The sequence below is a fragment of the Triticum aestivum genome, chromosome 2D (assembly GCF_018294505.1).
Source record: "Triticum aestivum cultivar Chinese Spring chromosome 2D, IWGSC CS RefSeq v2.1, whole genome shotgun sequence".
NCBI classification, from domain to species: domain Eukaryota; kingdom Viridiplantae; phylum Streptophyta; class Magnoliopsida; order Poales; family Poaceae; genus Triticum; species Triticum aestivum.
In genome coordinates, this window is record NC_057799.1 from 53,696,349 (window position 1) to 53,706,959 (window position 10,611).

At 49.5% G+C, this 10,611-nt stretch overlaps 2 protein-coding genes across 2 annotated transcripts; both read left to right on the top strand.

Moving 5' to 3' along the window:
* The first annotated feature begins 739 nt into the window (after positions 1-739).
* LOC123051515 ((+)-neomenthol dehydrogenase) lies at positions 740-3,594 on the top strand. Its single transcript, XM_044474405.1, has 6 exons — positions 740-998; positions 1,347-1,385; positions 1,471-1,717; positions 1,804-1,881; positions 2,698-2,883; positions 2,976-3,594. Exons 1-6 carry the CDS (start codon positions 799-801, stop codon positions 3,354-3,356), a joined length of 1,131 nt encoding a protein of 376 aa, XP_044330340.1. The 5' UTR covers positions 740-798; the 3' UTR covers positions 3,357-3,594.
* Positions 3,595-4,094: 500 nt separating this feature from the next.
* On the top strand, positions 4,095-7,392 carry LOC123048667 (subtilisin-like protease). The gene is made up of 2 exons (XM_044471716.1): positions 4,095-4,216; positions 4,324-7,392. The coding sequence occupies exon 2, from the start codon at positions 5,068-5,070 to the stop codon at positions 7,321-7,323; it is 2,256 nt and encodes a 751-aa protein (XP_044327651.1). The 5' UTR covers positions 4,095-4,216; positions 4,324-5,067; the 3' UTR covers positions 7,324-7,392.
* The last annotated feature ends 3,219 nt before the right edge of the window (positions 7,393-10,611 follow it).

A 10,611-nucleotide genomic window follows, 5' to 3' on the forward strand; every position in this document is an offset into this window, starting at 1 on the left:
TTGATGGGCCTAAAAGCCTTGTTATCTCGGCCCCTTCGTTTCCTTTCGACAACGTGGGCACCTTAACTTTCCCCACTCGCTCAGCTCGTTGACCCATCTAGATGAGCCACCACCTCGCCGCCACCACCGCTGCCGCTAGCTCGTCTCCCAGCTGCCGGCCGAGCTTAACCTCACTCCCGTCACCGCTCCACCGACCAAGCATGTTGTTCCAGTAGATTAACTTCGTTGCCACTCGCACAGAGAAGAAGCCCGCACCTTCAGTGGCTGCCGCAGCGGCGTCGCCAGTGTCACCCCTACACAGGTATTCTAAAAAATGTTAATCAGGTATTCTAAAAAATGTTTAAGTGTGTATAAATTTGTTTTTCTTATATATACGAAAAATGTACAACTTTTATGAAAAAGTATATAACAAAACATATATTTTAGAAAATGTTATCTATTTATTTATAAAATATTAAATGTGCATAAAAATATTCTTGATGTATACAAAAAATGTACAACATGAAAAAAGTAGACATCAAATAATATATTTTAAAAATGTTAATTATAGATTTAAAAATAATTAAACATGTGTGTATAAAAAAAGTTTCTGATGTATATGAAAAATGTACTCCCTCTAATCCAAATTAATTGACGCAACTTTGTTTTTGAGGATCCACTAATTGACGCAACTTAGTACAAGTTTAGTACAATGTTTTGTATGGGCCTAAAAGCCTTGTTCTTTCGGCCCCTTCGTTTCCTTTCGAGAACGTGGGCGCCTTCACTTTCCCCACTCGCTCAGCTCGTTGACCCATCCAGATGAGCCATCACCTCGCCTCCACCACCGCCGCCGCTAGCTCGTCTCCCAGCCGCCGGCCGAGCTTAACCTCATTCCCGTCGCCGCTCCACCGACCAAGCGCGCTGTTCCAGCAGACTAACTTCGTTGCCACTCGTACAGAGAGGAAGCCCGCACCTTCAGTGGCCGCCGCAGCGGCGTCGCCGGTATCACCCCTGCACAGGTCAGGCCCCCCCTTTTTTTACCTGCAGTAAACGGTAGCAAGCAAACTGTACACGTTCGTCGGGATATAGTCGTGTAGCAGCAGATCAGGCGCAGGAAGCTGTACTGAATGTAACAACACCATCTTCGTCAGATTAGCATCTCAGATGATTCGGTCGTACCAAGTAGTTCAATAATTTGTTAAAAAAAAGTAGTTCAATGATTGGGGAAATGCACGCACATTTTTGCATCTTTATATCAAGACCCACACATAGCATCACCACTTTTCCAGCACAACTTACTGAATTACTAGCTGCCTCTACTCCGTGAACTAACTGACGAAATAAAACATGCTTTGATGGTTCCATAGGCTCGAGGAAATGAGTGACCATGAGGCAATCCCCGAAAGGTGATAAGCATCATCTCCGAAACTCGCATTGTTTTCCTCTGACGACGACGAGCAAGGACGCTAAACTTTTCCCTGTGTGATTCAGGCTCGCTGTGGTTACTGGTGGAAACAGAGGGATCGGCATAGAGGTGTGCCGCCAGCTTGCTCTCCAAGGTGTGACGGTCATTCTCACAGCAAGGGATGAGGAAAGAGGAAAGGCTGCGGTTGAGTCCCTTTGCCGTGAATCTAACCTCTCCAACATAATCTTCCATCAGCTCGATATACTGGATGCTGGTAGTCGTGCCTCATTAGCGCGACATATCGAGACCAGATATGGGAAGCTCGACATTTTGGTAAAATCTTTGTTTCTTCTGTAGTGAATGTCTTGCCGTTTGTACTTCTATGAGACCATATGATGAAGATAGCATGGGCAGTGCAGGTGAACAATGCAGGTGTTGGAGGGGTGGCAGTAGACCAGGAAGGCCTGAGAGCTCTCAACATTGATCCTAAGATGTGGGTATGTATTTCTCAGAAAAGAGAAAAAAAATGTGGGTGTGTAGACTTGAGAATGATTTCAATACCGTCCATGAGAAAGGGGAATCAGACAGAACCATCACCCTGTAGGCTTTTGAATTTCCAAATTGAACTAAAAACTTTCTATTTGACACCTTTCCGACTTTCAGCTTTGATTTAAAATCAACTTTCAACTGATTTTCTGAACTTGTGCTTCAACCCAAATATCGGAGGGATACAGATGGGCTGATGTGGCAAAATCCGCTGATGTGGCTTCTTACATGGGAAAATGAAATGCTGATTTGGATCCATGTTAGCAAAACCAGTCTTCAAACTGCTTGAATGTTCGCTAAAATGGACATATTCCTCCCTCGTATGCCACACACTGTCTCATGGACATATGGGCTGGAACCACCTCGTTAGTGACATAATGAGGGGTTCCACAAATGTTGAGTGGCATACAATACAAGTGTGTTTAGTAATACCACTACCTTACTAAGCATTGACGCTGTTACAAAACTGATTTATCTGTTTTTATCTCAAAAGGCACATTGAATTTGAAGTGATTTTTTTGACTGATACACTACAAAATAGGTTCCTGTCCCTACTTAGTAGCATGTCTTTTAGTGATTTCTTGTAACTTGTCGACTTGCTTTGGATGGAACTTGCAAATCTTGCACAAAAGCACACATTGCATCTGTATGCCTCCTACAACTGTAGTCAGAATATTCATGCCTGATTTTGGTACAATGTGCTGATGGGAGATTTTGAATTATGTGTTTAATTACAATATCGTTTCTGATATGCCTTTCTGGTTCAGCTATCGGGGAAAGCAGCCCATCTGGTCGAATCGGTGATTATACAAACATATGACGAGGCAGTAAAATGTCTTAACACCAACTACTATGGACTGAAATGGGCAACAGAAGCTCTCCTTCCGCTACTGAAGAAATCCACATCAGGAGCAAGGATCATCAACACCTCCTCCCTTCGTTCAGAGCTGCAGGTTTATCGCTTGCTGCAACAACAACTGTAGTAAAAAATGTAAATGGCAGCTTTAGTCACTCGGCCTAACCGCACCTGTACTGTGTCCACCAGAGAATGCCGAATGAGAAGCTGCGGGAGTCCCTGCGTGACGCCGACAGCTGGGACGAGGCGCGGATTGAGGCCATGCTGAGCGAGTTCCTGGAGGACATGAAGAACGGGCGGCTGGAGGCGGCCGGGTGGCCGATGATGCTGCCGGCCTACAGCATGTCCAAGATGGTGGTGAACCTCTACACCCGTATCCTGGCGAGGCGGCACCCAGAGATGCGCATCAACTGCGTGCACCCTGGGTTCGTCAAGACGGAGATCAACTGGAACACGGGGGTCCTCCCGCCGGAGGAAGGCGCGAGGGGCGCGGTGATGCTGGCGCTGGCGCCCGGCGACGGGCCCACTGGCTGCTACTTCGATCAGACGAAGATGGGGGAGGCTTGGTGATCGATGGTTACACGAAGGGTGCCACTTTGTTTAGGTTTGCTTTTTTCCACGCTTCAGACCTTCAGTTTAGATGTTTCTTAGCTAGGCTGGTCCAGCAAACATGATTATCATTCGCCGCATTGTGAAACGCGGCTGCAATAATAAGAGGTCTCAGCTTAGATGTTTCCTGTCAAGGATTTAGTAATGCAATGTTATTACTCAGTTTCTTACGACCAGTCTATTGATGTTTGTCTGATGATATATGGGTGCCTGATCAAGGTCTGTGTTTTCATCGTAAGCCAAGCCGCGTTAGCAAGTTGTGATCCCCATTGGATCACCTTGTTCCCATACGAGACACCTCCCTCTCTTTGAGGGGTGTTGTCGGGTGGCAAGTAACTAGGGGGCCAAAGCTCAAGGCGCCCGCCTCGCTTGGTTAGATGAAAATCCTCCTGCGTTTGGTTGATCCTTCGAGATCTCTGAAGCCAAAGCCAAGCTCCTTGTAGCGTGTTTGTGTTTGTTGTATGTTGTCGTCTCCTCTCCCCCCTGGAGAATCTGAGTTGTTGTTGTGCTCCTCGTGAGCTTTGTAAACTGCTCTCCCCTTCTTAATCACTGGACTGCGACGCTGTTGCTTTTCGTCAAACAAACAAAAAAAAAGTCTGTTGCTGTTAATGAAGGCGATGATGCTGTTGAGTGACTCCAGTTCAAGACCCGAATCACAACTTATCTTTCTCAGTGTTTCTCCTCTGTACATGCTGCCACAGGTGTTGGGATCATCGTCTTCTGGCAAGGTGATGGCAATGCCGGTCTTGGCGACGGGGCCTAAGAAACAGAATCCGGTGCCATGTCCCATACCCTCTCGAGCTTCTTCGCCAAAGCAAAAGGTACAGCTTTCTTCCCCGGCACTAGGAATGGCCGTCGCGGGTTCCTTTTCCAAGGTGGTCGTCTCATCTTGGTTCAATCCTTATCTTGTGTTTCTGCCTGTTTGTAGACTATAATCTGATTCGCCGAGCACCAGAAGGTTGGTCCACTGGAACGCCAAGGGCAGACCTTCCATGCACCCACTCTGTCAGTGTCATTTTCTCCCATTTCTTAGTGCAGCTCCTGCTAATTTTCGTTTAAAAATCTGTTGATAGAACTCGTTTTGAGCGCAATAGAAAATGACCCGTTCAACCTCACCTGATTTCATGACTAAGATATTGTCATTTACTACGATATTTTTGTTCAAGGATCTGTTGACATATAGTACGTACTCATTTATGAGATGATAGCAGATTATATCTGGGGATACAGAACCAGCAGGTATTAACTTCGAAAAATTAATTGTCCTCCAATTTTGCAGATACTTCAGTAGGAGTATATTTATTCAATATCATCAAGAGAATGGAAAATATCTTTCCCGGTATCCCCTATCCCGCACCATAAAACCGGGTAGATGCATTACCCACGTTCCTGCCATCCCAGTAAACCTTATCATATCTTCCAGATTTAGCGCAAATTAAAGTCATTAATGTGTTGCCAAAGATGCGCTGGATTTATCAACTGATGATTAATACATGCCAAAACTAAGGCAACGCATTAATCATTCGTGCTGTATAAAGATTACCCGGTGATTAATACATGCCAAAAATAAGACAACGCATTAATCATTCGTGCTGTATAAAGATTACCCGGTGATTGATCCTATTCCAGCATTGCCATCATCTTCCTCGTGTAGCTGTTCGTGGCTTGAGGAATGGCGTCGTTTAGGAACCTCTCCGTGCCACTTCTCTTGCTCACCATCCTTTTTCCTATGCTCGCACTCTGCTATATCAATCCAGCTGCCACAAGCGTACACCAAAATGCCACAAAGTCCTCTGCTTCTCGTGCTTACATCGTGCTCGTAGAGCCACCGCGCTCGAATGCCGGCGAAGACGCCCACCGCCAGTGGCACGAGTCTTTCTTGCCGACCTCGTTGGCGGATGAGTCCAGCGAGTCGCGCCTTCTCCACTCCTACACAGAGGTGTTCAGCGGCTTTGCCGTGAGGCTCACTGACGCTGAGCTCGACACTATGGCCAAGAAGCCAGGGTTCGTGCGTGCATTCCCGGACCGAACGCTGCAGCTCATGACCACCCACACGCCGGAGTTCCTCGGCCTAAAGAACGGCACCGGGTTCTGGAGCCGGGCTGGCTACGGGAAGGGAGTCATCATTGGACTACTCGACACCGGTCTCTATGCGACGCACCCTTCCTTTGACGACCATGGAGTTTCGCCACCCCCAACAAGGTGGAAGGGCTCGTGCAAGGCGGCCCGGTGCAACAACAAGCTCATCGGTGCCAAGTCACTCATTCAGGGTGATGAATTTGGCGACGAAGAGGGGCACGGAACGCACACCTCGTCCACTGCCGCCGGGAACTTCGTCACCGGCGCATCATACCATGGTGCGGGCGTGGGCAAGGGCACCGCGGCCGGAATTGCTCCTGGCGCTCACATCGCCATGTACAAGGTATGCGCCAATAGACGCTGTAAGCAATCTGCCGTACTGGCAGGCCTAGAAGAGGCCATCAAGGATGGTGTGGACGTGCTCTCACTCTCCCTTGGCGGTGACACGATTGCCAGCTTCGATGAGGACCCCATTGCTATTGGTGCATTCAGTGCTGTGTCCAAGGGCATCCTCGTGGTGTGCGCCGCCGGCAATAGCGGTCCGAGGCCGGGCTCGATCACCAACGAGGCGCCGTGGTTGCTCACGGTCGCCGCCGGCTCCCTGGATCGGAGCTTTGCTGCCAGCCTGCATCTCGGCAATGGCAAGAGCATCGACGGAGAAGCACTTACCCAGAAAGTGAGTCCGAGTTCAAAGTCACACCCTCTCCTCTACTCCGAGGAACGACGGTACTGCAATTACAAGAGTGGCAGTGGCATCACCGGTAAGATCTTGGTCTGCGAAGGCACTAGGTCGAAGACTCAACAGTCCAACATCCACAGAATAGTGGGTGCTGGTGCGGCTGGTGTGGTGCTGTTCAACGATGAAATCAGCGGCTACAGCACCATGGTTCAGGATTACAACTCCAGTGTTGTACAGGTGAGCGCGGCCGACGGCGATGTCCTCATAGCTTATGCCGCGTCATCAGAGAGCAGCTCCGTGGCCTCTCTCATCTACAACAACACACTGTTTGGTGTCCGTCCGGCCCCCGTCGTGCCCTTTTTCTCTTCCCGTGGTCCAAGCATCATCGCGGTCGGCATCCTAAAGCCGGATATATTGGCACCAGGCCTCAACATCCTCGCCGCGTGGCCGCCAAGCACGGGCTCTGGAAGGGGCACTTTCAACATCATATCAGGAACATCCATGGCGACGCCACACGTCAGTGGTGTCGCTGCGCTTATCAAAAGCATCCATCCTGACTGGTCGCCAGCCGCCATCAAATCTGCCATCCTAACGACGTCGGACATCGTTAATAGCACTGGTGGCTCAATCTTGGACGAGCAACATAGGAAGGCCGGCGTGTATGACACAGGCGCCGGCCATGTGAACCCGACCAGAGCCGCAGATCCTGGCTTGGTGTACGACCTCAGCGTCACCGACTACGCCGGCTACATCTGCTGGCTCCTCGGTGACAGCGGCCTAGCAACCATCGTGCGCAACTCAAGCTTGACCTGTGCGAAGCTGCCCAAGGTCCATGCTGTGCAGCTTAACTACCCGACGATAACCGTGTCAGCGACATCGACGCCATTCACAGTGAAGCGGACTGTGACGAACGTTGGGCCAGCAAACTCGACGTTCACGGCGAAGGTGGACGCGCCAAGATCACTGACAGTGCGTGTCTCCCCGGAGACGCTGGGATTCTCCAAAACCGGAGAGAAGAAGACCTTCAGCGTGTCCGTGAGCAGCCACGGCTTGGGCGAGGAACTGCACTTGGAGGGAAGCTTGAGCTGGGTATCGGAGAAGCATGTCGTGCGGAGCCCCATCGTTGCTGTCTCCCCAAGAGGCGATACTGCTCCGGACCCATCACCATGAATGATGTACGTGCCGTGAAATCAGTAAATGTTTACTTTGTCAACATAATAATAAATAAACAGTATTAATGGAAATTTGTATTATGAATTACTGGTGCAAAATTTTAGGTATGCCATTCAAACTAGAGATCAGTAATTGATATTGCATCCTGCTGCTTAATGCCTGTTTGAAACTCCACCGACCTTTTTGTTCAGAACAGGAAACTTATGAAACTCTGGAGTTGCATTCGTCTCTGTAAACTTTTGTCAGATAAGAAACAGAGAAAATGGGTGAAAAGAGAGGCGATTGTGTCCATCACAGGCCATCTGCAATTGAAAGTCTTTTCGCTTTAATTCAGATGCCCCTCTAAGTGCTCAACAAAAGAAATGTGAAAATTGTTGGTGTAAATCTCGTTACAAGTCTGCATGTTTCGTACAGTTGTATGAATGTGCAAGTTTGTGGGTTTCCTGCAGACATATGAATACTCAATATAAACACATACTATATGCTAGACTCAAAATTCATGTTTATAGTGCTTTTGTTCCATGCGTGATATAAGCGCATATATGCTAGACCAAGTATCACCATCACTTGGTATGGCAAAGAAAGTTAGAATGCATTCCATCAAGCACCAACATCCAGGATTCCAGGTCGTGGTAGTACAATGCATTATTTGGTCTTTCACTAGAAATTGACATTCTTTTTGTTTAGTTTTACAACAAAAGGACTTGAACGTTGTTACATTAATCTGCTTCCTCAGGGGTGAGATCTTGAACATTGTTCTAATTGCAGGATTGTGCCACATAGAGAAAATTCATGCACCGCATTCTATTACCGAGTTTCCATTGGCTCCTGTCTCATGGAAATGTTTCTTTGGCTACTATGGCACACAACTAATTCTTGATCTTTGATTCAGAATAATTTCACAGAAAGATTATGGGAATATAATCTTTAGAATTATTTTTCATGACGCTTTGATTTGTATTTGGGAAGTTTTCATATGGTCCACTATGCTCTCAATTGAAAAAAAGGGGAAAATTTCATGATCAAACCTATTGAAAGTTTTCCATTGTTTAAATGTCAATTGTGTCTTATGCACCTAATCCTTCAAAAAGTCATGTGGTTTCTCTGTGCCACAGCAAACTATCTGTACTTGCTTATTCATGTGGTTCCTATTTATGTAGAAAATGGCATGTCATGACATCCAATTCATGTGTTGTAGTAACATAATCATAGGCATGATACTCATCATTCATAGATAAAAGAGGGTAGTCCCCGAGTGTTCCTCGGGGGACCCGTTGTCTCGTACTCAATACAAAAGGTAGCATGGTACATACTGCATTTTAACTGTAAAATCTTCGGAGGAGATTGGCGTTCCATGGTCGTTCCGACTCCTTGCCGGAATCATCTCTCTTGCGTGCCTTCGGCTTCTGCGCGTCGATCAGGTAGTAGGAGTCGTTGCCTAAGGTTCTGCTGATGACGAAGGGGCCTTCCCAGGGGGCCGAGAGCTTGTGCTGGCCGGCTGTTTGCTGGATCAGCCGGAGCACAAGATCACCCTCTTGGAAGGATCTTGGCTTGACCTTCCGGTTGTGGTAGCGGCGTAAACCCTGCTGGTAGATGGCGGACCGGCTGAGGGCTAACAGCCGGCTTTCTTCCAGCAGGTCGACGCCGTCTTCTCTTGCTTCCTTGGCCTCCGCCTCCGTGTACATGGTGACCCGAGGTGAGTCGAACTCAATGTCAGTTGGGATGACAACCTTGGCACCATATACAAGGAAGAAAGGGGTGAAGCCGGTTGACTTGTTCGGGGTAGTGCGCAGACTCCAAAGGACGGCCGGCAGCTCGTCGAGCCAACAGCCGGCCGAACGCTCTAGTGGCACGACCAATCGGGACTTGATGCCGGAGAGGATGAGGCCGTTTGCTCGCTCGACTTGGCCGTTTGACTGCGGCTGGGCAACGGACGCTAGGTCCAGTCAGATGCCCTGTGTCGCGCAGAAACGTGCCAGTGCTCCCTTGGCAAAATTCGTGCCGTTGTCGGTGATGATGCTGTGTGGTACGCCATACCGGGTTGTAATATCTGCGATGAATGTTATGGTAGTCGGCCCATTCAGTTTCTTGATCGGCTTCGCTTCAATCCACTTGGTAAATTTGTCCACGGCGACGAGCAGATGTGTCATGCCGCCACGCGCCGTCTTAAATGGGCCCACCATGTCCAGTCCCCAGACGGCAAAAGGCCAGGTGAGGGGAATGGTCTTGAGTGCAGAAGCCGGCAGGTGTTGCTTGGAGCTGAAGACTTGGCACCCTTTGCAGTGTTTGACTAATTCCTTGGCGTCATCCAAAGCAGTCGGCCAGAAGAACCCATGGCGGAAAGCTTTGGCGACGAGTGATCTTGAGGCCGTGTGGTGGCCGCATTCGCCTTGGTGGATGTCCTTGAGGATTGCTATGCCCTTCTCTGGCTTGACGCAGCACTGGAAGACTCCAGTAACGCTGCGCCTAACGAGCTCTCGGTTCACTATTGTGTACGCTCCGGCTCGGCGTTGGACTTGCCTTGCCGAGATCTCGTCAGTCGGCAGCTCTCTGTTTACCAGGAAGTTGAGGATGGGTTGGGCCCATGATGGAGCTGTGACTTCTTCTATTGCCATTACGGCGACTGCGACCAGGGCGGGTGGGCTGGGTGGTGAAGAGTTGGAGTCGGCCACCGCCTGTTGTGTCGATGCAGTCCCCGGGCCGACTACCGTAGTCCCCGGGCCGGGTTCTGAAGTCCCCGGGCCGGGTGCGACTATGGCAGCCCCCGAGCCGCCTGTCGAAGTCCCCGAGCCGCCTGCTCGGTTCCCTAAGTCAGATCCGACTGCGTCGGGGTCAGGCGGTACGAAGATGGAATCAGATTCTGGAGATGGCTTGACAGATGGCTTGAGGAGGCGTTGGAGAGAGACGCCGGTTGGTATAGCTTGTCGGGTGGAGCCTATTCGTGCCAGGGCATCTGCTTGCTCGTTGTCGGCCCGTGGCACGTGAAGGAACTCGCACCCTTCAAAATATCCACTGATTTGCTGAACAAGGAAGCGGTAGCTCGCCATGTTTGCATCCTTGGCGTCCCAGTCGCCAGATGATTGCTGGACTACCAAGTCCGAGTCACCATAGCACAGGATCCGGCGTATGCCGAGTTCTTTGGCTAGCCGGAGCCCGTGTATGAGCGCCTCGTACTCGGCCACGTTGTTGGAGGCGGCAAAATGAATTTGCAATGTGTATCTGAGCTTGTCGCCCTTGGGAGAGGTGAGGACGATGCCGGCTCCCAAGCCGGTGCGCATCTTGGAT